Source organism: Zingiber officinale, chromosome 6B (assembly GCF_018446385.1).
Source record: "Zingiber officinale cultivar Zhangliang chromosome 6B, Zo_v1.1, whole genome shotgun sequence".
In the NCBI taxonomy this organism is placed as follows: domain Eukaryota; kingdom Viridiplantae; phylum Streptophyta; class Magnoliopsida; order Zingiberales; family Zingiberaceae; genus Zingiber; species Zingiber officinale.
Genome location: NC_055996.1, coordinates 88,504,128 through 88,529,798, shown reverse-complemented (window position 1 = coordinate 88,529,798; position 25,671 = coordinate 88,504,128). Strand labels below are relative to the sequence as shown.

Here is a 25,671-nt window from a genome sequence, read left to right as displayed (position 1 = left end):
GTCTACAGAGGATTAGCTGTTCACACAATGCGGAGCACAACAAATTAATTGCAGAATATGATCATTTGAAAAAAAAAAACTGCCACAAATTACAGTTGGGAAATAATATAAGCATGCAAACAAAAAAATTTCAGTGGTGTTAATATGAAACAATCAAAGATCAACAACGTTACAGAGTCATAAATGCAACGAATAAAGTTAGTCATCTATCTCCTACTAAATGTTGCCTAAGGTATTAAAAAAAAATGGATGTTCAAGTAAATTTCTACTAGTAATGGTTATGAACATTGTATTCAGAAACAAAATTTTTTGAAACAACATGGCGGCAACCGGAAGATAGAAGATAGAGAAAAATTCAAATTCAGGAAATAAAAATAAAAAAAACCATAAGCATCGGAGCAAAAGGTGAAATCATCACCTTAATCACCCCTCCAGGATGGTCTCACACTTTGCCAACGTGGGCCTAGTGCGGGCAGTTGCCTGGGCTAAAAAAAAATACATATATTTTTACACATAATTATTTATAATAATCATATTTATAATATTTTCTATTAAGAAATAGGCAACTAAATATATCCTCACTATCAATCGAGAGAGCAGGTGAGGCACGAAGTGGGACGGCCACCAGCCGCACTGCCCTAAGCGAGGTCAACCCAGAGACATCTCCTATGTCTAGTTTGCTGAGCTTCATGCCATCGGGCAATGCCCACTCAAAGTGGTGGACCATCTACACCACTGCCAACTCCATCCCATAAAACCCCAACTGCATCCCCGAGCAAGACCGTCACCCCCAACCCGAAGGGCAGGAACTCAAAGAAGTTCCCCTTTAAGTCCGTCGTCGCCGTCGCCACCTCGCCACCCAAGGCGAACCACGCAAGATGGAAGGCCCTCGCCGCCTCCACACCGACACCTATCGCCTGATCACCCACACGTTGACTATCACCCGAGACCATGCCATAAACAAGCACCCTGCCTCGTGGAGCATCAGCGGGATAGGCAAGTGCAGGCGGAGCGTCTCCTTCACTGCGCACTGGGGGGGAGCTTCTCAAGGTTGCTCTCCTGGATAAGCCGATGACAGCTGCCAACTCTTCCTAGATGTCCCTCATCTTGTCAGGGTTCTTCATCAACCATCACCCATTCAATCGCCGACGCAACCGTCTCCGCTTCGCGAGATGGCCTCTACCTTGTACTATCATGTCGTGGCCTCGTCAAATTGCACAAGCGACTGCCTGCACTAAACTAATATCCTAGCTCCGCCCCTGTTAGAAGGGAGTAAATCATTGAGGGCATTTGCCCTAGCGCAGCGACTCTTTACACAAGGAAAATCAAGCATCCAATGAGACATTTTGTACCAGTTAGAAATTGACCCTAAGGCCTATTGGAGCAACCAACGATACTAATTGCGCCGATCCGTAGGGGCAACAAAAAAATCCATAAGCATTGAACTTTATGTTAAGCAAAGACATTATTACAGATCCAATACATGACTAACATATATTCACGTATGCCGGTTGCAAAATATCAATCATACGGCTATTCTAAGCTGGCCAATGAATAACAGTGGCCATTCTTTCGTGTCTGAGTTGAAACAGCCAAAGAAATCAACACAAGGATCAAACAATCAATGCTACACAGAGGAATTTTAAGTGCACTAGTCAAAGGGGAACCACTTCTTCGTTTCTCTATCAACATCTCTGATGGATATGATCATGTATCCACTATGCTCTTTTGTGTTTAATGCTAATTCCTGGGTGCTATTTGTTAGAAGTATGGAACATGGTGGAAGATAAAGGTACAGGAGTCAGATCTTGCCAATTTGAACCCCATTTAACATACAAGACAAAAAAGAAGGCACATTAGTCATACAATTCACGGGCAAAATGAACACAACTGAGACATTTAAGGAAAATAGCTACGCAATAAGCCAAATATGATCTACTAGATTTTAAGCCCCTACATGTTTACTCTTGTTAAATAACACAATAAATAAAACTGCCTTGACCAATAAATGCAAGATTGTAGAATATCTTGAGAACAGTCAAAAGTATTTTCATGCCAATCTAATGCCATTTTGAACGTTTTAGTATGGACTGAAAGTTAGTACAGCCATTTTTTACTCTGTCCAGAATATTGATGCACCATCATATTTTTCTTATGTAACCAACATATAAACACCAATTGACACAGTTCTGCAACATCATCTGCACTATATTTTTTGAATTATTTACTTTACTCATAAAATATATTGTGAATGATTTCAGTTGAAATAACAACCATATTCTAAATATAAGAAATCACAAAGCAGAAATAAAAAGGAAATCATTACATGCAGTTGCCAGACATCAGACCTGGGTTAGAATTGGTCCATACCAAAATTATTTAAGCATGGTTCATCTGAAAACATGATCATATATTGTTAACTTTGGCAATATATCCAAAGTTCTTAACATAAAACACCTTGGTAATAATGTTATCTTCCTCCATGTGAAAAAAAATCAATTTACACAACCATCTGATTTTCAATACTATCCTGAACTTTATCGATCAATTGCTGCACCACACTTTTGAATGTTTAGATTACTTCATGAATATCAATGTTATTTTTTTAACTATGAATCATAGTAATTTGCTCACTAAATTGATGTCAACTCATCCATTGAGAACGTCGTACCGAGATAAATTCAAAAACCCATAAACCATAAAAGTAGATTATCGACTAATAGATTTGTCCGACTTGACACTTTCAAGATTGAACTAGAATAAAGATGTCACTTAAGGATCTGGTCTCTGACATTTGCTAGAGATACTTCATATTTCAAGCATATAAACAAATACATGGAGGCAAAAACGGAGCTATTGATTGAAATTCAGAGAAATACCAGGATCGGAATGTATTTTGCCATACAATAGTGACTATCAAGCCCTCAACTACAACGTTGAGAACGTGATCAACTTACTAATTTTGACAGCCAAATTAGCACATTGAAATAAATTTAGCAAAATATTTCCTGAATATAGCACCTAGAAAAATGGACTACTAAAGCACTCAAATTCATTACAGCAATTGTGGTGAATTTTCATATTGAGAATTATATCTGATCATGAATAATAAGCTTTAGTTAACAAATTGTAAAATAGGTTAAACAAATTCTTACCTTGAAAATATTTTTACAATTATATAGGCAATGATATCAATTCTAATTTAATTGCACAATATGACAACAAATGAAGAACACCAACCATGAATGATATTCATATTAAAAAAAAAAAATCTAGGTTCCTTATGAAACTTTTGTTAAACGACTAAATAGCAATATCTGTTCCATTTCAATTGGCATTGAAATTTAATAGACACAGACTACTCCAGAAATAGATCATTACACTGTCGACTCATTTAACATGAAATCAGATTAGTGTCCAGCACTTTGTGGATCTAAGTTCCCAACATGTTTAAAAGATTCCTTTTGGTTCAACCAGAGAGATTTTTACACACAATCAATAGGAGTGGCAAATGTTGACCCAGATTGTCAATGTCTAACCCAAGTAAGAAGGGGTATACAAAACACCCACACGTAGAGAATGTCTCATTTTTATTATCAGAACAACATCCAGGGGAGATAAATCAATAAGTTTCTACTGAATTCAGTAAATAAAAAGGGGAATAATAGCTACTACTACTAAACTTTAACAACTTAACTCTCAGACAAGGACTTGAACAATGAGAGTTCCCCGCTGCAATTTGTAACTCTCTGTCAAGAACTTGAACAATGAGAGTTCCCCATTGAAATTTGTATTATTAATCATTTCCCAAGTATATCACTGAATTCCCAAACAATAATCTTTTTCTAAATGAATAACAGACCAAATTTCTCAGTGTTTTCTGATGATATGATGAAAATAGTTTAACAATCAATGACATGAATAAAATAGATCTAGCATGGTTTTTTCATGTAGGGAAATCCAGATGGACATTGAAATCCAATCCACTAAAGAGTATAGAGGAAGATTTGCAAACTTCAGATTCATTTTACAACTAATACCATTGAATCAGACAAAAAACAACAGAGAGAAAATGGAAGCACTTGATAAACAACTTATTATAATTTTAGAATTTGTCCAATCAAAATCTCGCTGACCTCCTAAATATAAATCAGAAGTATAGTCCTTGCCAAGTTGTCCATAAATCAATAATAAGTATACCACAGAAAACATAGATCTGGGTATAAGATCTCACCGTCTCTTCCACTCGTTCAAGGTGTTGAGGTGAATCCAGCATCAAAGAGAAAACCCCTGTACATACCTTCGGGGCACTCTGGGATACTATCAACCCAACTCCACAGGCCGCCGTCACTCTTTCCGACCCCTTCTTCCCACATTGCCAATTTTCCCCTCATTTTCTTCCCAGAAAACCATACCTTGCCATCTCCACCAAAGACCTTCACCTTGTTATTGGCGCCAGCTGCATCAGCCCCAGCGGCCACCACTTCTAATGGACTGGAGAAGCCGCCTCCAAAGCACCTGTACATATCCAGGGGCATCGTCCCTGCTTCATCCCACTCCATGGTCTCCAGATCCAGCCGGATAATCAGCACCGTCGAGCACGGCGCGTCCAGCACGAAGGACGACCTCAGGCCTCCGACCATCAGAAGTTGGCGGCCACCTGCTCCTGCAAGTAGCCGTGGCCGCTTGAAGATGTCGAACACGTCCCCCCACTCGTGCCGCTCAATCGGAGCCCAGCCGTGGGCCCTGCCGAGGTCAGCAATGCCACATGAGAAGAGCTTCCACCGGCTTCTCCAGAGGGCGCCGACGTCGCAGAGGGCAAAGACGGAACCAGCCATCATGATCGGGCTCCGAGGTTTGGAGGGAAGACTCAGTGGAAACTTAAGCCATCGATCAGGGCAAGGCGCATAGGAGAGAGCTGCGAGTTCGGTTATGATGACGACGGATCCGCCAGGACCAGCGATCACGGTTCCGTGGCGAGACCAGGCTGAGCCAAGCGGGGGAAGGAGACGGTAGGATCCGCTCAGTGGGTTGCAGACAACGAGGGACTTGGTCTGGCTCTTGGAGGCGGGATCGATAGAGTGGGGAAAAGGGACGGAGTCCACCCAGAGGTAGAGAAGAGAGGGAGAAGCGGTGACGGGAGAGGCCGAGGGGAAGGGGAGGAATGAGAGCGGGAGACGGATCCAACGGCGGAAGGAGGGGTCAAAGGCGTGGAGGGAAGGGTGCGGAGAGGAGGCTGCGCGAGGGTGACGGAGGACAAGGAGGCGGAGCGAGGGGAGCGAGGATAGGAAAGGAGGGGAGGAGAGGGCGTCGAGGAAGAGGCGAGAGACGGGTCGGCAGGCGAGGGCCTGATAGAGAGGGAGGCGGCCGAGGACGTTGTGGAGGACGTCCTGGGGAAGGAGCTGGATCGGGCACTCCGCCGCCGGATCTGCTTCGGCAGCGACCTCGTCCTCCGGCACGCGACTGATGCGCATGGTCCTCCTCGGCGGCCGCGAAGGTGGAAGCTAGAAAGGAAAGGTCAGAAGAGCGGTCGGCAACAGGACTTTATATAATTACGCGGTCTCCGTCCTCTTTCCTATGCGACACGGTGTTTGAGTTTAGTCGTGGACGGCGAATGTTTCAAAATGAGCGTTCAAGTTGAAGCCGGCCCCGGCTCGTTTACTGTTGAACCGGGCGTAATCAAATTTGAACACGGTTTGTGTTTGGAAGCGTCTGCCGTGTCATTGCACCTCGACTACACCGTAGTAAATAGGACTTAAAGGCTATCGGAAACATTATACACGAGCGCCGGGTCAAGAAGCGCGTGGAACGGATTAAAAGGGAAGATTCATGAGGGAACGCATTGAATCCCCCTTTCCGCCTCCGGACGTCCCCCGCGCTTAGGTTGAAGAGGCGGCAGTAGCCCGATCTCTTCTCGATTTCATAAGGTACTTTCTTATTTTCTCCTCCGATTATCTTTCCTCGTCGTTCGTTATCTGCTTGGTAGTGGAGCTCCTGGTGATGGTAATGGTTGTCTGTGGATTGGGAGTCGCCGATTATCTTTTCTAGTCCTCCTAGGGCTTTGTTTCCGACGTGATTGCTCTTAGGGGATTATTGGATCGTCTGATTGCCATTTCGTTTTGGATATGCCATACGATCTGTTCCCCCTTGTGTTCGCCTGTTTTGATAGATATACATTTTTTATTTTCGGTGTCAATTTCGCGTCGAATTATGGAACAAGTCTTTCCTTTTTATTTTGTTCAATGATGGTGCAGGATAGTTCCTAACCATGAATTGTATCTTTTAAGAGAATAATGTGACCGATCACTATAGTTGTACTGATAGATGGGCGAAATTATATTATCAACCTTGTGACTTCTGGATGAGAATCGCCTGAATTTTGATTTCTAGGGTTTCTTTAAATTGCAAGTTTTACTTCAGTTTACGGACTGACGCTGAATGATAATTCCTTCTGTCAGAAACGTCAAGATGAGCATCCTAAAGCAAGCTTGTAAATATTAACAACAGGGTTAACAGATTGCCCACACGCCTCGACCCCTCTACCAACCACACATGATCTGCTCTCAGAAAAAGATCTTTGACCCGAGGTACGCTCTACTGAAGCTGCTATCGTCTCTAGTCTTTTTAATCCTCGGTAACATCTTTTTCTGACTTAGACATAAGGGAATCAACAGTTTCTGAGTTTCATCCTTGGTCTAGAAAGCTAGCATTGTCCAACATGGGAACTCTCTGGACCTTTTAAAAGTAACATTAGATTCTTCCTTTAATTTTCTCATCGTAGAATAATAATTATCCATTAGTATTCAAGAAACATCTACTCAGCTTGAACCACAACCTCTTAATCAGGAACTAAAAATCACTGTGATGCTGAAGATATAATTCTCTTAGTGACGAAAGATTGGCTTTATTTTCTGATTTCTGTTAGGTTGACTGACATTTGCATCTCATTGTCATCATCATCCAATCATGTTAGTGTCAACTAATTGTGTATAGTGCTGAAATTTTGTCCCTCCATTGAATTAAGTTATATGCCTAGCAATCTTCAGATCTTTAAAATTGTTTTTTACACATATATGTGGTTGTAAGGAAACAATTGTACCAAAAAAAAAAACATAATGGAGATAAGAATTGTTAAGACAGATATGTTGCATTACCTAATAGGATAGAATGAAAGATATTATTTGGAACAATTACGTGTAGCTTTAACAAGAGAAAGAAAGAAAGATTTAGATGGTATGCATATGTTCAAAGGTGACGACTTGCAAGGAGTTAGCGGTATGCATATATTTAAAGGTGACGAATTACAAGGAGAGGAAGAGGGGATGCAACAAACTGCACTTGCCAACATGGGAATTTCTCGATTCATCTTTTGATTTTATCTGTTAATGCACTAAAAATTGAGTGAAAGAGAAGAGGGGATGTATTAATTGGAGCAATCAAAGTATGAAAGAGAAGTAATGCATTAACTGGAGCAATCAAAATAGGCAAAGGAGTGACATGATAATTGGAGATATTGAGATAATTGTATATTGTATGGCTGAACTTATTCCATCTTTACGTATGTCAGTTCAAATCCAACTTGTTGTGGTGGAAGCTCTATCAGAAGGTGTGATTGGAATTGGAGAGCAAAACTATTCAAGATCTTTAAGAGTGATCACACTGTAGTAGATTGCAAAACCGGAGATAGTACATTTTTGATGCTAGAGAAATGTCAAAACTTAGGTTGGTTTACTTGGGTGGGAAGTTAAGAGGAGTCGACAGGAAAAGATTTACAAAGCTACACATGGAGATAATATGATTGTGGAATTAAAAGAAAAGAGATAAGGGTGGTGGGAAAACAAATAATCCACAAAATATTGCATTTATGTAGTGGGTTCATGGGGTGAGCATTGTTTGTTGAGGAAGACAAATGAGTGAAGGGTGCAATTGACGAGGACCATATCAAATTCTTTCTTGTCTTCCAAAGTAAACAATACAATAAAGATTCTTTCTTTATTCCCTTTTCTTCTCTCTCCTATGATTGTCTAATCCATATTCTCCTCCTAAATAAACTGGCATGGTTCTACATAAAAAAAAAAATAAACCGTAGATCTACTATCTTAACGGTCCCTAGTATCGGCTTCATAGATATAGAAGGAGGTAAATATAGGTACACATGTGTTAGGCGCATGGTGGGGTGACCACAGGTCGCTAGTTCTTAGAAATCAACCCCTGGACATTACACCAAAGATATCATGCGTCTACCATATGTGCTACGGCCTAGTTCTACATTAAAAAAATATAGATCCGCTACATTATTGACCCCTTAGTGTCAATCTCACGGATATGGAAGGAGATAAATGTAAATACATAAGTGTTAGGCGCATGGTGGGGTTCCTGAGAATCGACCCTAGCCATTACGTCAGAGATGTTATGCGCCTACCGTTTGCGCTACACCTTGGGGGTGCCTAGTTGTACATTATTTTAAAAAAAAAAAAAAAATAGATCCGCTACCTTAGCGGCCCCATGGATATGAAGGGAGGTAAATACAGGTACACAGACCATAGACACATGTTGGGGTAAATCTCGGATCGTCAATTCCTGAGAATCGACCCCTGGCCATCACGCCAGAGATATCATTCGTCCACCATCTACGCTATGTCCCGGGGCAACATAGTTGTACATTAAATATAGATCCGCTATTTAACAGCCCTCCTAGTGCCGGCCCCACAAATATGGCAGGCGGATGGTGGAGTAAACCTCAGGTCATCAATTCCTGAGAATCGACCCCTGACCATTGCGCCGAGATGTCATACGTCCACTGTCTGTGTTACGCCCTGGGGGTACCTAGTAGTCCATGTAAGATTTCACGGTAGGAGGAACAACACTGGAATGACAACTTGAGTAGTTTGCACCAAACTAAATCTGGGGGCATATATGAGAAAGGGATGCAGAAGCTAGGCATATGCATGACACCCAGTACATTTCTTGTGTGACGGGAATGTCTAGGGATTCATTTCAGCTGTGTTATATGTGACAAGTGCTTTAAGATAACTGAGAGTTTTTGTTACTATCATGCACTTGCATGCTCAGGATTTAGGATTATTAAGCAAGTTGCCCAGTTGTTTCCATTTTTTTCTTTTCCCTTGGAACTGGCATCTTTTCTGTGTTCAAGATTATGGAGAACCTTTTCTTTTGTTCATTATTTGAACTGTAGAAATTCTTATAGCAGATCTCAAAATTATGCTCGAGGTTGCAGGTGAATTAAGTAAAGCCTTTTGTATTCACAGAATTTTAAGACAGTATTACATGAAATACCACAAGCTTCAATAACGGTCTATTCCAACCATTTTTTCCAGATACCAGAAAGCAGAAATTGATTTCAATACTAACATTAAAAATGTATTACAATACAGACCAGGGATCAACTCACCAGCTCTCATGATCTTTATGCATGTAGCTCCAAACTGTACAAGCAAAAAGCTAATTAGCCAGCAGTTGTCAAGCATTCCAACCTATCCGAACTTGTGAAAGCGGATCCCATTTCATCCGTGCATCTTCTAAGAGGATTGCCATTTTTAAGCCATTCAGAAGCTCTTCGTCTGCATTTTATACTATTTGTGCATTTTTCACAAAAAAAGCTTACAGGCACCATCTCCAAATCATCAACTCCAGCACATCTAGTATGATGCCAGACTCCACAGGCATCACAGGCCATCATCCTCTCACCATCATCATCATTGGCACCACAAGAGCAATCAACAACCCAGATATTCAACCCTCTTTCCTTTCTGTATTGCCCAAGGCTTTGGTCATTGCTATAGCATCTTCCACTAATCTGAGCCACCCCACGGGAGCCAAATAGAGTCTTTATGGGGGTCAGATCACTAGCATCTTCGAAATGGACTAGTTTCTCTGCTTGAAACCTTTGGAATACCAGGTACATCTCTTGGAATGCTTTTGTAACCTTTAGTTTGAGGTCAATAATGGTTGCATCCACTGGCATCACCAAAAGTTCTGGTGGCAGGGCTGCGTAATTATCTGGGCTGTCGACTATTTCAACGTAACACCATATAGCAATGATAAATGGATTTGTTGGCAACATGCTCAATGCAGGCTCGTCATAGTGCCTGTATTCTATTGTCTTTGACTCTGGATTGTAGAGTGCAACAACTACCAATTCATCACCAACATGTTTCCCAATGATGGCCTTGAGGCAATAGTCGAGCAGTTCAGGTGGCACAATAGCATGGCATGACCTGTCTAAGGGCCCGCCAAGCCACCCATCGAGGACCAACAACAGCTTGAAGAAATTTTCTTACTGTGGCCTTAGCTAGGTCCACTTGCTCCCTTGGCCAAGCACAAAGGGCTCCAACTGCAGCCACTTTTGCAGATTTGTCTCCAGTGGTAGGGGAATGGAAAAAAAAATGAGGTAGCCAAAGAGGTCCCTGATGGTCAATAGCTGACGGTTGGAGAGGCTACAGTACAAGGCTATGGTGTTATGCAACTGTGTCCGAGGGGACCTGGTGCCAAAAAGGAAGATGGAAAGCTACAGTCCAGAAAGGTTGTTGACTGCCTTTTCATAGGCCTCAGCCGTTAGAGCAAAGCTGCCAGTGCCAAACTTGTACCCTCAATTTCCGTACCAGGGATGGCCAGCGATGACAGCATGAAGAGGCGGTAGTCCATCCCATGTTTCTTGGATATATCCATAATGCTTACCATCCTGTTAACACAAATAGCCTAGTCAGCCAAACAAAGCATAGCGACAAAATCTGAAGGACAAAATATATAACTATATGGATTGCTTTAGGGTGTCACTAATGCAGGATCAATTTATAGTAAAGTAAATGTCAATTGACCAGGAGATCCAAACATAAAACACAGACAATTTGAGATCTAATGTGATAGATAGGAAGGTAGAACAAACCTGGCATGGAGCATTTTGCATAGGCGATCCCAGAAGCTCATAATATCAAATCCTGTTATATACTTAGAACCTCCTTCCCTGCCTATTACTCTGAGAAGATGGCCATATCCATTAGCATGCACTATTCCATGCAGCAAGTGCGTATCATCCTTGAACAGCGAATTTGCCCAGCCGTCATAACTGTCGTAACTTATCTCACAATGGCATGAGAAACACCTGAAACATGAATTCATATAAGAATTCAAGTGCACATCACCAAAAATATTTAGTAATTGCACAAGTCATTGTATTCTATTCAACTGATTCATTTTCTACTGTTTCTGTTAATGCTTTTACCCATGTAACACCCAAGATCGTGATCTACAAACCATCATTTTTTAACAACTACCTGCTTCTACTAGGGTATGTATTTTCTTTTAAGTCAGTGAGATAAACCAAATCCATGGCTCGGCTTTTAATTAGTCAAGCAGTGGCTTTCCAGTTTCAACTAAAAAAATGCCAAGATACATGTGCTGAGCTGATAATTTAATAACACAACATCACAAATTACATTCAACTTTCATTATAATCCTGAAAATTGAATATCTACAAATGTAATATTCTAATATCAGATAGGTGTATCGCAAAAAATCTCCAAGCAGCAAATTTAAAGAAGCTGCAGTTGCCACCTTGAATTGGAGAATGACAGTAATGTCCCACAGCGGATGCAGGCCACTCCAGCACTCGACAAAGAGTCATTGTCATTTCGGATTATGAAATGGTATCTCTTCCCTGCACAACAAAAGTCCAAAAATCAAACATGTTTTTTTATATATAATTTATAATAATAATAATAATAATAAATTTAAAATTAAAATTGGAAAGTCTAATAATTTAGTAAAAAATAAAAATAGAAACGGCGGAAGAGAAAAAGATCGACTCACCGACTACTCGGCATTGGTCGCAGTATATCGACTTGGATCGGAGGACCTCTTCCTCCAACACGTATAGCTCCACGTCCGGCGCCGGCGTTCCCTCTTGGCCGTCGACGCTTCCGACGCAGAACGGCACCCGCCGAGTGAGCAGATGCGGCCCATCGGCGGAGGGGGTGGACGAGGACGCGAGGATCGGAGGAGGCGCCAAGGGTCGGCCGTGGAGCGAGAGAAACAGCCGGACGTTATCCCGAAAAGGTCCGTCGAGCCCCACCGCGCCGTCATCGTCCGGGAAGGTTAGGAGGTCGAAGGGGGCCGCGGTGACCCGCCGCTTTGCCCGCTTTTGCAGCCGATCGTTCACGACCATGGGGCCGACCGAGGGAGGCGAGGGAGGAGGCGAAGGAAGGGCAGACCGAGGGTTGAGTCCCGGATCTACGCGGCTCGTAAAGAAGGGGAAGCCGAGGGGACGACGAAGATTGAAAGGTGCCGACTAGGGTTGAATCCAGATTTTCCGAAAAAGAGGGCGGGAGAATTGGGGCCAAATCGGATCGCGCCTTGCCCTAAGTGTTAATTTTTTTTTTTCGTTACTTTAATTAACCCGGCGCAGTTTAGGAAGAACTGAGGTTACCAAAATATTCTTCCGGGTCGGATCATGAACCATGTCGGATCCGTTCGTTCAGATTCATAGTCCAACTTCACACTGAACAAGCATCAAATCAGAATCGAACTGTGCCAACTCGACACTCGTACGCTACAAGAAGCAGCTCAAACTGGAAATATGCACATTGCGGCAAAGAACCGAACACTTGAACATCTTTCCCTTTATAGGAAGGTTGAGCGATGCAAACCGGCATCGTGGGAAGGCCACTGCATGCCCTCCCTTTGGCACGGAAGAGGCGAAGGTTGAGCAATGAAGGTAGGAAACGCCTGCCCCGGCATCAAAACAGGGAAGTCGACGGCCAAAGCCTGCCAAAGTTGGTTCGTTAACCTTCGCCTACTACATTTGAACCCAAATTGTATCAGATGAGCTAGAGAGCTTACTGTGTGGGAGTTCTGAAGCTTCTCGATGGCGATGGTGTGGCCGTGAGGCTGTCCCACCTCCCGGGAGGCCTGTGCGATGCTCCGAGGACGAAGGAAGGAGGCCCTCGGCTTGATCACATGCTCAAATATCGCCATGACGAGGAACATGGCGATCAAGATCGCGGTGGCGGCTAAACCAAACGATATCGAGCTCATCGATGTTTCCAGATCTTTCCAGGAGCCATCTTTACTGTAAGCTGGTTCTGATGGAGTGGAGGAGTCTCCGCCCCATGGCTTCGAACTTTCTCCGAAACCATTCATCGTATCACTGGTCACTCCTTGTTCGCCGTCGTATCTGGTTAATCAATGCAGATGAAGTGTGTCTATTATGTTTTTCAGGATTGGGCATACATGCAGTTCTTATGCATCTGAACATGAAGAAGACTAATGCATAGAACAGGTTCCTGATAAGGGACCAACTGAGCTAAAGAGAGATTTCTATTGATCTGGAGAACACCAAATTATCTTCGAGAAAGAAAGAAAAGAGGAGAGTCATTCAACAGTAAGAAGCAGAAGTTTCAATTCTGAAAAAGGCTTACTCATGGATAAAAAGCTTAAATCTGCTTTCAATCTGCAAGTGATTAAACGGGGCAAATGATGAATGTTGCAATGGTTTTGGGGATGAAGGAGAAGACGGAAACAAGTCCCTCGATTGATCCTAATTCACAGAAATGAATGAGAACTGACAGGAAAGAACAGTGGAAGGCAAAAACCTGACAGAGCCTGGAGCTTCAAAACGTTGGCTGTAAATGTTGAGAGAACCTCAGCTCCTTGATAATGCAAACCAAATCGAAGTCAAAAACTCTTCGTTCGACTGACTACAATGGACTGCAAAAGGCTGGCCTCTCTTTACAAAAAAAAATCAGTACTGCGTTCCTCAGTAATGGCAAATTGGCAATCACAAGCATAACCGAAGGCTTTGATTGGTCACTCTTAAAAGCAATTGTCACATTCTAAGAAAATGCTTAGGCATTGCCTTGTAGGGCAAACAAAATGATAAACAAAGATCAAGGTAGCATCTTACATAGTTCCCACCATCACTTTTGAAAAGAAAAGCTGCAATGCAAGAGAAAAATGGAAGACTGATGGGAGGCTACAAAGACAGGACAGAGCTATCAGTGGTCAGTCTATACGCTGCTTTTTGAGTTTGACAAAAAGAAATGATTTGATCGCATTCTCACTACCAGCAACTCACCTCAAGAACACAGAAAGTAAAATGAGTTAGAGAGAATCTGTGGTGAGAGATATGCTTTTACAGTCTTACAAGCTTGCAATGGAAACCGGGAGAGAAACGAATGGATCACCTGAAAAGACTCGAGGCATAGGGAAGATCAGGAGATGTGACATTCCCAAAATTTCTCTCCTTGATCATGATGGATGATAAACACTGCTGGACCCTGAGACCTTTGTCAGAGAGACACGGAAAAGCATGTGTCCAAATTAGAGATTCGATTTCTCACCTGCAGTAACAAAAGAAATCCTACAAAATTATATTGCTAAAGCATCTCACTGAGCAAGAAGGCCATATAATTGTGTTTGTCTGGTAAGAGAGGTAGGTGGACAAGGAAACAATGCTTTTTAAGACTATAATTGTGTTTGTCAAACAGTTAGACTGGTTGTAAGAAATATTATGCATTTGAACCATGATTTAGGAATATTGTTGGTTGAATGAACTCTGTGGAAACTTAATCTAATTTCTAAATTAAACCGCACTCTCCTGTTTTTGTTGCTCTAAGGACAAGTTCATCAGGCCACATCCCTGCAGAGGGCTCTTTTTCTTACTGCATCAGGCTCATGTGAAATCATTCAGAGAAGACGCATCAATCTTGTGTAAAGGAGAAAAAAGTAAGGAGTAGAATTGAATCAGCAATCAACCACTATCCAGGAGAAAGGAAAGCAATGAAACCACTAGACCCAAATTCAATCTATTCTGTGTAATAGTGAAATCCGTCATCTTTGGCATAATCGAATTGATTATCACATCGATGAAAATATCCTATCCAAAATCAAGCCTTTAAACATAAAGAAACAAACTGCTAGGCCAAGTAAACTATCAAAGTTATTTATCATCTTGAATGCAAGGACCAATAAGAAACGGTAGAGTAGAGGATCATAAATGAAAAGGGAAAAGGTACTTTTTCTGCAGTGTTTCTGGGCGACCATGCATATGTTGGTCATGTTCATGGTTTCCTCCCCGAAGAGTAGGATAGTAGAAAAATTCCAAACAATTGTTTACTTCAGACAAAAGCATTCCCAATCGTGGCCCAGAGGCGTCTAAAATAGTCGTTCTTATGATGGCAGTAATAATGCAAGGCGACAATTTTCTTAATGGAATTCAGCTTAAAATGCCTTTAAACAATCGAATAATTTTTTTATTTTTGAAGCAAAAAAGTTGAACAGTAGTTGTGATAGGAGACAAGTTCCAAGGATGATTTGACTGTGTTCAAAGGATAAGGGATCCAGCATTGATGATAGGAAAACTAGTTATCCTGGTACGGATGAGTAAACCTTTAATTCATGGATAATTTTGCATGGAGTCCCTATTGATAAATAAATTTTTGCATGTAGTCCCCACTCATTAAAATCTTTGTTTTAACTCCCCAGTTAAGCATCTTTACCAAATTGCCCATGATATTTTTAGGTACAAAAAATCTAAAAATCAGTATAAATCCTCTTAAATTGAGTATATTAACTTAGAATCAAGTATATTTTCTATCAAATTGAGTACGATTCTAAACCCTAAACCCTAAAAAAATAAGAGGAACAATTTTGATAGAAAATATACTCGATTTTTAATATAAAGTACTGACTTTAAGAAGAATTATATTCATTTTTGGACTTTTTGTACTCAATTTTGAAATTTTTGTACTAAAAAATCTGAGGGGCAATTTAGGTATCAATATTTGTATGAGGGAGTTGAAACAAGTAATACTTTGCATGCAGGGAGTGGAAACAAAGTTTTTTGGACATGGGGATTGCATGCAAAGTTAACATTATGATTGAGGATTTTTCTCTAATTTACCGTCAATTCATTTAATTTAGAAATTTTATTGATTTAATTGACATAATCAATTGAATAACAATTATAGATTTTACTAAAATAATTAATCGAGTTTCTTAAATATTAACACATTAATATTTTTAATATTTTTTATACCGATTAATTTTTTCAAAAAAATGATTATTTAAAATATTATTTAAATTTATTACCGACGAAATTAATCGATTTTGTAACAATTCAATTTATTCACTTAACAAAATTTAATCAGGTCAGTTGGTCAACAAAAAATACAGTTAGTTTAATTTGACTGGTTCTATGCTCAACTTTAATGGCGGAATTTATGAATTCTGATTTATTACATTTTCAGGAATAACCTTGAAGCTTATATATAGAATATATGGAGGTGATCAATTCATTTTTCTTGAGAAATGTCTCTTCCTTTTTTCAAGTGAGGAAGATATAGTGATGCCTTGTTTGTGCATGAAATGAGATAAGGGACTTTAGGAAGCATTCATTAATTAACTGAAGTCTCCTAAGGTTTCTAACTTCAAAGCTCTTTATGAAATTCAAATATGTATAATGATAATGCTGCAAGAGCTTTGCCGTGCCACTTCCACCCCGTATTTAATATGAAAAACAAAAATCTAGTAATCAGGGACATTTCTAATAATTAGAATTTTAAATAAAATTTTTTTATGATTATAATATGTCACATCAATAATATGAAAATTTATTAAAATATCTTCATTAGTTAAAATTCTAAATAAATTTTTTTAATGGTATCATTCATAGCTTGATTTATATAATTTCATACATATTACATCAATTTTAAGATAAAATGATAGATTTAAATTTTCACCACTACTCTTAAATTACAAATCTCAAATCTAACCTCTAGTTCAAGGATTTTTATTAAGTTTTTTAAATTTTACAAATCCTTTATAAACATTGCATTGGAGATGCCGACCAAAAAAAAAAATTTCTTCGTCTATTAAAAATTCCAAAGTGTTTATGTTATCATATCTAATCGACTCTTAAGTTGTTCCACACTGCAAGAATGATGAGTTAGCGACATGGATTAACTCTTTAATTAGTCAATGCATCTCTTCATAATCAAGACACTTATTTAGATAATCTTAAAACGAATCCAACTTAATAGTATACAAATATTATTTGAATTGGATATTGAAAAATATATAAGATATTCAAATTCAATTCGAAATAAAAAATATAAATAATTTTGGCTTCGGTTTTATTTGAATTTTAATTTGAGCATGTTTAAATTAAAATTGTATAAAATTAATTAATTAGAGTCCTGGTCCACGTTCAACTTGTGAGTCACTCTGAATAATCACACATATTTTGGATTTGAATTTGGTTTGAAAAAATTATCTAATATGTTTGAAAATATGAATAAAATATTTTTTTAAAGTTAGAAAAAAGTCACAAATTCATTTGCAGCCCTAAATATGACTAGAGTTATAAATGAATTAAATATTTATGAATAAATTTGATATTCAATTTTGTAAGAATTTATATATGTTCATTTAGTATACATAAAATCAATTAAATAAATAAGTTTAAACAACTTACTAAATTAAACAAACAAGTTTAAACATATATGTGTTCAACTCATTAATGTTCATGAACAATATTCACAAACCATGTTCATTAATAAAACTTTTATCAATATACTAAATAAATAATAAATAAATAAATTTGAATTATCAAATTTAATAACCAATCAAACAAGTAAAAGTTTCAAACAATCAAATAAACTTGAATTAAGAGTTTGATAATATCTAAATAAACCAAACTCAAACCAAACTCAAGTCAAGTTTGAATTGAGAGCTTGATAATATCTATATAAACCAAGTTCAAGTCAAGTATCAAATAAGCTCAAACTCATAAAAAATAAATCAAGCTAAGCATGAACAATCATTTCAAAGGTTTGATTCATTTTAAACTTGGTCAGGATCCTCAGTTGGGATCCTCTGGTCCATAAATTATGGACCAGGGGATGGTCCATTGCATGAAGACCCTTGATTTGGATAGACTCTACCTATAAATAGATGGGGCACATTCAAATCAAGGGTCTAAAAAAGTGGGTCATCCTTTGGTCCGCATATTGCGGACCAGACGATCCATTCTCTACCTCAGTCGGGATCCTCTGGTCCACAAATTGTGGATCAGGGGATGGTTCATTGCATGAGGACCCTTGATTTGGATAGACTCCATCTATAAATAGATGAGGCTCATTCAAATCAAGGGTTTAAAAAAATGGATCATCTTTTGGTCCGCAAATTACGTATCCTCATTCGGGATCCTCTAGTCCACAAATTGCATGAGAACCCCTTGTTTTAGATAGACTCCACATATAAATAGATGAGGTCCATTCAAATCAAGGGTCTAAAAAAGTGGACCATCTTTTGGTCCGTAAATTACAGACCAGAGGATCCATTCTCCGGTTACCTTGTCAAATAAAATTTCACATCCTAAAGCTCGATCCGGCTCTTCTTAATTATGGCCTTAAATATCACAGTGTCAATGGGCTTAGTTCCCTCCTATTTCTTGCCGTTTTAAAGCCCATTAAAGAGAACTATCCAATCTTTACAGCAAGCAACCAAATTTTCGGCTGTTTTAGCTTGGAGCAGAAAACTCATGGCCCAATACTAGAATTCGGCCCAATTGTCTCAACCCAGTTATACTCCGTTTTTTGACATTCTAGAGTTGAAACAATATTCGTTTATGGGTGCCCCCCACGGGCTGGATCAGTTGGTTAGGTGTCTGCAACTTGCCAATCAAGTCGTGAGGTCGAAGGCTCGGGATAAAATTATGATCTGCTGCGCCAAAAATTCCTTCGACCCCCATTCATTTATCCTACCCCTTTCTCTGGAATCTTGTGGGGCCAGGGTGACGGTTCCACCTTTTGCCAATATTTGTTTATGGGATCGTCAACTATCTCATTGTCTTCTTATCCACCCTAATTCCTGCACTTCAACAGATTGTATTAACAATAGAGATCGAAGGAACAGTAAGGCGCTCCTGGATAATCTGTTGCTGTTCATCATCACTAATGGATGATCACTTGAAGTTGAAAGTAAAACTCGGCATCAGTAAAAATCTATCTAGAGCCGGAAGGAATGCGAATGCGACCGAGGATCTACCAGTATTCTCACAGTGATGGGAAATTGGCTTCAGGATCTAACGTCGCTGCACGAGGGAAGTGGTTCTTTAAACATTAGAATAGCATGCATGTACACGGAGATAGCAACTGTTCTTGTTGTTTTGGAGCAGAGAACAGAGGAATCTTTCGCAGTCGTTTTTTTTTTCTTCTGATTAATCGACAGAGAAAACAAGAGCGAAAACGTAATAAAGAGGGAAAGGAAAGTGAAAGGAGAAGGAAAGAGGGGACAGATGAGCCCCCCTCCCGAGTTTGACTGCTGCCTGTACGTAGCTGCTGCGGTGCTGCCTGGCTGCCTGCCTGCCTGCCTGCTTGCCTACCTGCGTTGGTTTTGAGGGGCTAGCCAGGCCAAGGAAGGGGAGTGAGAGAGAACTAAAGCTGGGAATAAATGGCGTCGGCTTTTCCAGCTGCCCCCCGACAACCGCCCCCCTCCCTCGTCTCCTTCTGCACGCTTCCCGCGCCTCCGCTCTCGCCGCCCGATGCCCATGCCATCCCACGGCTATCTCTAACTCCACCTCCTCCTCCTTCCGACTAACGCGCATCCGACATTCTTAGACGACCCGCCAGACCGACGACGTCATCCTCGATCACCCCTCGAATTGACCTACTACTCCCCCTGCCCGGAATCTCCTCCGCCCTCCGATCGACGCTGCTCCCCCCTCTCTCTCTCTCTCTCTCTCTCTCTCTATCTCTATCTCTATCTCTCTCTGCATGCAGCTTTTTCGTTCGATTTATTGCCTAGCTACTCGCCGAACTTTTTGTTTGTGCTACCTTTTGTTACTATCAAAGCAGCAACAACTCATGGAGGATGTCGCGCAATTATTTCACATTTGTTTTTTTCCCCTCTCTCTCTCTTCTCTTTTTGTTATTTGCAATCGAGCGCGCGTTGCTCGATCATTAACGCAGGAAGGAAGGAAGGAAGGAAAGAAGGAAAGAATGAATGAAAGTGAAGGTAAAGCTAAAATTGGAGCATGATTCGAACGGGATGATGATCTTCGATGGCTTGACAAAGTTCAAATCCTTTTTTGCTATTTCATAAAAGTCGAAAACACAAGTACCAGGATTAAGAGAAGGTAGGACCAGCTGTAATAAAAGTCGATTTAAAGAAAATAAATCATTTTATATATATCCTCGGTCTCTTGTGATAGAATTGAATTAAATTCTCGGATCAAGGCTCCCCGAATTTTAACAAGAATCAAGCAGCAAAAGACAAACTGTGTCAGAAGTCATACAATTGCTCGCGTGAACTCGTTTTCACCTCTAGTTTAATTTATAATTCTTGAAAGAGAAATATCATTTAATTATTTATTATTATTTTCGAATAATTAGCTATTCCATGCATATATCATCTAATGGATCCTTAGCGCAGCACTACTCCTCTCCGGAACCCTTCGCCTCCATCGTCGGCGGTCGAGATGATTGCTTGGAAGGATTTCTACGCCGTCATGTGCGCCATGATCCCGCTCTACTTCGCCATGTTCCTCGCCTACGGTTCCGTCAAGTGGTGGAAGATCTTCACGCCGGAGCAATGCTCCGGCGTGAACCGCTTCGTCGCCACCTTCGCGGTTCCTGTCCTCTCCTTCCACTTCATCGCCCAAAACAACCCTTTTCAGATGGACTTCCGTTTTCTCCTCGCCGACACCCTCTCCAAGCTCTTCGTCCTCTTCCTCCTCTTTCTCTGGGCCTCCTTCTCCGCCGCCGCTTGCAGCTCCAGTCGCCGCCGCCTTGACTGGGTCATCACCTTGTTCTCCGTTGGCACGCTGCCTAATACTCTCGTCATGGGCATTCCTCTCCTCCGCGCCATGTACGGGGATTTTACGCAGAGCCTCATGGTGCAGCTAGTCGTGCTCCAGTGCATAATTTGGTACACGCTCTTGCTATTCCTCTTCGAATACCGCGCGGCGACGCTGATGATCCAAGACCAGTTCCCAGGCGCGGGGGCGGCGGCGATAACCAAGTTTGAGATCGACGGCGACATTATCTCCCTGGACGGGCGCGATCCGCTCCAGGCCGAGTCGGAGATCGACGCGGAGGGGCGCATTCGCGTCCGTATTCGGCGCTCCACCTCATCGGCTCCGGGTTCTGCCATCTCCTCCTCCCTCGGCATCACGCCCCGCCGCCTGTCCAACATCTCCGGAGCGGAGATTTACTCGGTCAACACGCCGGTGCGACCGGCTCCGCCGGCAGAGCAGCAACTCACAGTGCGGGACATCACATTCGGCTACCGCTCTGCCAGCCCTTACCCCTCGGGCTACGCCTCCTCAGACGCGTACTCCCTCCAGCCCACGCCGCGGGCCTCCAACTTTAACGAAACCGAAGTCGTCGGCACGCCGGCGTGGGCACGCTCGCCGGCGTGCAGGCCAACCTGGAACCAGTCCCCAGCGCCTTCGTTGGTGTGGCCCGATGGCGGACAAGGAGACAAGGATGTTGGAGGTAAGTACACACAAGAAAACCATTCTTGTCAGGTTTCTCTTTGGACTTTCCTTCATCGCCATCGACGACAAAGCAAGCAAGCAGAGCATCGCGCACTGCCCCCGTGGCCCTGCTCCATTTGTCTCTTTGTGCTTCCTCTCAACAAACTACACTAAAGAACCATCACTCTCACATTCTTGGACGACGTGTCGAGCTTAGAACGGCAAGCAGAGCTCCTCTGCTCCACTCCACTGCTATCGCTACTAATTTTTCCATTACCAATGCAGAGGAAAAGGATTTGAGCTTCAGGAGCACTGCGAAGTTTGTGGAGCGCAAAGAAGACGAGCAAATGGCCATCGAATACGACCAAGATCAAGAGATGCCCGCCACTCGGGTCATGGTGAGGCTCATTCTTACCATGGTCGGCCGCAAACTCTCCCGCAATCCCAACACTTACTCCAGCGTTTTGGGCCTCCTCTGGTCGCTCATCTCATTCAAGTAAGCCCCTTTTTTTCCTTAAATATTCGGTTCTCTTTTTTTTTCACTAAGATTCAGAAATCTTCAGATGGAATTTAGACATGCCAATTCTGGTGAAGGAATCCATCAAGATAATCTCAGACGCAGGGCTGGGGATGGCCATGTTTAGTCTAGGTAGTCAAGCTCGATCTTTAAGAAGATGAAAATGATGGTTACCGTAATTCACAGAACAAAAATGCTGCTCTGCTCCATTACAGGGCTGTTCATGGCGCTGCAGCCAAGGATCATCGCCTGTGGACCAAAGATGGCAGCCATTAGCATGTCCATCCGCTTTCTTAGTGGGCCCATGGTGATGTCAGCGGCCTCCATGGCAGTGAAGCTGAGAGGAGTAAAACTTCATACGGCCATCGTCCAGGTCCGTTCGCCCCCTGCAATTGCTGCTCAGTAAACTGAAAACGGCCATTGGCCCTTTCTAATTAAATCGCATGAATTAAAATTATTCAGGCAGCTCTTCCTCAAGGAATCGTGCCGTTTGTGTTCGCGAGGGAGTATGGTCTTCACCCTGACATCCTGAGCACCGGGTATGTTCTACTTCGATCCTCTGTGATCAACTGTAGTATTTAGTCGACGTTAACTAGCTACATATCGTCTCATCTACAGAGTGATCTTCGGCATGCTCGTGTCTTTGCCCGTCACCCTCCTCTACTACGTCCTCTTGGGCCTGTAACAGAGGATCATCTACCCGTCCAATGTGCTATCTATCTATCTATCCTATTTATCTATCATTCGTGTCCCCACGCTGCTCTGCTCCACCTCAATGCCTCTTGATCAGGCGTGAATTGGGTTTCAGATTCCACACATCATTGAGTCTATATGAAGCATCAATTACATTCCGAGTTCGTCTCCTGATTGAACTGCGCATGGCGAAAAGGTGCCCCTACAAAGTTTAGTGGTAGCCAAAAGAAGGAAGGAGAATCGAGTAGAGAGGTTTATATGTTTGTGATGGTGTGTGATATGATTAGGGTTTGTAGCTAGGGATGGTCCTGTGGGTGGTTGACCAGAGAGGAGTCATGATGCCATGAGACTCTTGAATGAAGAAACTCTTATGCCTTTTGGCTTACAATGTGCACACTCTTCGAAGCAAGCATTCCTTGGCTAAATAATGAGTTAACTCTCTTCTCGCTTAAACACCGCTTCTGCAGTTAATTATCCACGGGTTGATCAGAATCCACGGTGCACTGCGGAATGCATTTCTTCCCGTGGGGAGATAATTCTAGGATGTTGACTGTGGGACGATTTGCCCCTATTTATTTTGACGGTTATTGAATGAACTTATAGGGCGGTTCTATCATTCCAAGATTAATAACTTCAAATATTGGATATGGTAATTAAAAATAATAATTCAGTAACTTTCTCACTCTTCTTCACTTGAAGTTTTTTTATTTTTAGTTGAACTAGATATCTAATTGATGATTACATCTATAGGTATTCTATTCAATATTATATAAGTTTTTCATCGTCCATTCAAATAAATAAAAAATACTCATAGTGAATTATTATTCTTAGGTCAACTATTAATTAAAAGAAATTAGATCCATATATATCTAAAAAATAAAAAAGCATACTTTTTCACTCTTCTTCTATTACATTAATAGGTATTTCAATACGGCTCACAACACAAATTAAATATCTATCCTTTTAAGATAGAGTATTTTATAATCTCGCTTAACGTATATTCTCTTTTATCCATTGATTTGGGGATGATTAGTGGACAACCCTAAAGTGGTTTCAACCAAGGAGAAGTTGAGTCACCCCCACCCCCTTGCTGGGAATCCCCATGGCCGTTATTCTAACCCTTTTTCTGTTGTCCATGTTAGACTAGCTATAAGAGGTGAATAGTCTGAAAAGAAAGTTAGAAATCACTTGCTTTTCAAACTTAGTAAGGACAAAATATTAATTATTCAATCAAAACAAAATGTATAAAATAAGTAAATGGGCACAAGAATTACTTGGTCACAACCTACACAGTTGTTAATCTAAGATAAGTGAAAAACTATAAAAAAATCTCCTTCATTGAATGCGGAAAAATCTCTTACACACTTTGAAAGCTTAAAAATAGCTAGGAAGATTAGTACAGTGATTGTTGATGAATTCCTAACACTAGGGGATTTTTTATAGCCTCCTAGAAAAAGTTATCGTTGCTTTGAGGGGCCTTCAAGGGGATCTAGGGCGTCTCCAAGAGCAAAGAAGTTTATCCTCTTTATAACAATCGTTACAATGGTCATCTGACAACTCTCCGTGTTAAAGGCGCAAGGGCCCTTCCGCCTTCCTTGAGGTGCCTTTATCAAGAGGTGTGAGGGCACCTCTAAACTATTGGTACGGAAAGTATCCGACGATCGAACCTAAGTTTTGATAATGGCAAAGGATTCAAAGTTAAGATTATTTGTCATCTAACGTGTTTGAATGAGCTTGCAGGAAAATCCTAAGTGTACTTAGGTAAAAGTCCTAACTGCGATTAGGTAGGTGGAAAATCCTAGGGGGAGATAACCCTAGGTCCTAGGGGGAGATAACCCTAGGTCCTAGGGGGTGGTAACCCTAGGCGGGAAGTCTTGGCGGATCGAGAGCTTTGGGCAAAAGTCCTAGAGTCGAGGATTCTAGGTGGAAAGTCCTAGTGTCACAAACTATGTGAAAGACTGGGTGAGTCATGGAGCGGGCGTCCGATGGAAAGTCCTGGAGCCTCGGGCACTGAGAAAAAGTCCAGTTAGTCTGGAGGATCAACTGGCAATAGGTAAACTCTCCTGAGTGAAGTAGGTGAGGACGCGTTCCCCGATGAGGGAACAGTAGGCGTCGGTTCGACCTAGGGTTTCCGATCAGAAATCTGAAGTTAGAACTGGACAGTACAATGTCTGTCAAATTTTATGTCTTATTATGTCCTAACTTTGTTTTGCAGGGTATGTTGTACTAACGTATTTTGCAGGAAGTGAATTGGAGTATTTGCCTCAAGTAACCTGGAGAAGCAACCTCGCAGTAAGGCGCAAGAACGCCCTCATGGAGCTTGAGGGCATCTTGGACACTGTCGTGAGGGCGCCCTCATGGAGCTTGAGGGCACCCTCAAGCAAATAGGCTATGACCGGGTCGGAGCACATCCACGCTGCGGATTCAACGCGGATGAGGGGGCCCTCTATGCTGTTGAGGGCGCCCTCCACAGGCTATAAAAGGCAGTCTCGAGCAGCAGCTTAGAACAACAACGAAATCGTAATTCGTCTTCTCCATGTTGCTCAAAAGACGATCCAGAAAAGCTATAGCAAAACCCCGACGACCAGGAGCTTCAAACTTATTGTCTTTTGTTGTCGGTATAAGATTTTGCGACTGCTTTACTATTGCACTTAAATTGTAAAGAATTTTTCGTGTTTATAGTGATTGCCCAAAGTAAACGCTCAAAGAGCGTGGGTCTTGGAGTAGGAGTCACCCCAGGATCCGAACCAAATAAAAAATTCTTGGTGTCTGCGTTTGCATTGTTTACTTTTCCGCTGCGTTTACTCAAAAGTTTTCCGAAATGAAAGTGAAAGTCACGAGCGCGATTCAACCCCCCCCCCCCCCCCCCAATCTGGCGCTTTCGATCCAACATAAACTGCTACAAGGCGCCTTCTTCAGACAGGTGCAAGGGTGCCTTTAGCTTCCTTTAGGGCGCTTCCAATAA

General features: G+C 41.6%; 3 protein-coding genes, 1 long non-coding RNA gene and 1 pseudogene across 6 annotated transcripts; 2 read left to right on the top strand and 3 right to left on the bottom strand.

Annotated features, from left to right (window-relative positions):
• Nucleotides 1-1,413: 1,413 nt before the first annotated feature.
• On the bottom strand, nucleotides 1,414-5,543 carry LOC121993021 (SKP1-interacting partner 15-like). Its single transcript, XM_042547687.1, has 2 exons — nucleotides 4,235-5,543; nucleotides 1,414-1,807 (listed from the first exon to the last, which is right to left on the bottom strand). Exon 1 carries the CDS (start codon nucleotides 5,472-5,474, stop codon nucleotides 4,251-4,253), a length of 1,224 nt encoding a protein of 407 aa, XP_042403621.1. The 5' UTR covers nucleotides 5,475-5,543; the 3' UTR covers nucleotides 1,414-1,807; nucleotides 4,235-4,250.
• A 245-nt stretch (nucleotides 5,544-5,788) lies between these two features.
• Nucleotides 5,789-10,501, top strand: LOC121993020. Of its 3 annotated transcripts, none has more exons than XR_006115049.1 (4): nucleotides 5,789-5,927; nucleotides 6,459-6,587; nucleotides 9,440-9,919; nucleotides 10,007-10,501. It is a non-coding gene; the product is annotated as an uncharacterized LOC121993020 (long non-coding RNA). The 3 variants fall into 3 exon arrangements; XR_006115048.1 differs by having other exon boundaries at nucleotides 9,396-9,919; XR_006115047.1 differs by having other exon boundaries at nucleotides 6,459-9,919.
• On the bottom strand, nucleotides 9,467-12,184 carry LOC121993017 (annotated as a pseudogene).
• A 318-nt stretch (nucleotides 12,185-12,502) lies between these two features.
• LOC121993019 lies at nucleotides 12,503-13,158 on the bottom strand. The gene is made up of 2 exons (XM_042547686.1): nucleotides 12,859-13,158; nucleotides 12,503-12,783 (listed from the first exon to the last, which is right to left on the bottom strand). The coding sequence occupies exons 1-2, from the start codon at nucleotides 13,156-13,158 to the stop codon at nucleotides 12,640-12,642; spliced, it is 444 nt and encodes a 147-aa protein (XP_042403620.1). The 3' UTR covers nucleotides 12,503-12,639.
• Nucleotides 13,159-20,225: 7,067 nt separating this feature from the next.
• On the top strand, nucleotides 20,226-23,094 carry LOC121993016 (auxin efflux carrier component 6-like). Its single transcript, XM_042547685.1, has 6 exons — nucleotides 20,226-21,515; nucleotides 21,782-21,992; nucleotides 22,060-22,145; nucleotides 22,229-22,386; nucleotides 22,476-22,552; nucleotides 22,632-23,094. Exons 1-6 carry the CDS (start codon nucleotides 20,498-20,500, stop codon nucleotides 22,696-22,698), a joined length of 1,617 nt encoding a protein of 538 aa, XP_042403619.1. The 5' UTR covers nucleotides 20,226-20,497; the 3' UTR covers nucleotides 22,699-23,094.
• The last annotated feature ends 2,577 nt before the right edge of the window (nucleotides 23,095-25,671 follow it).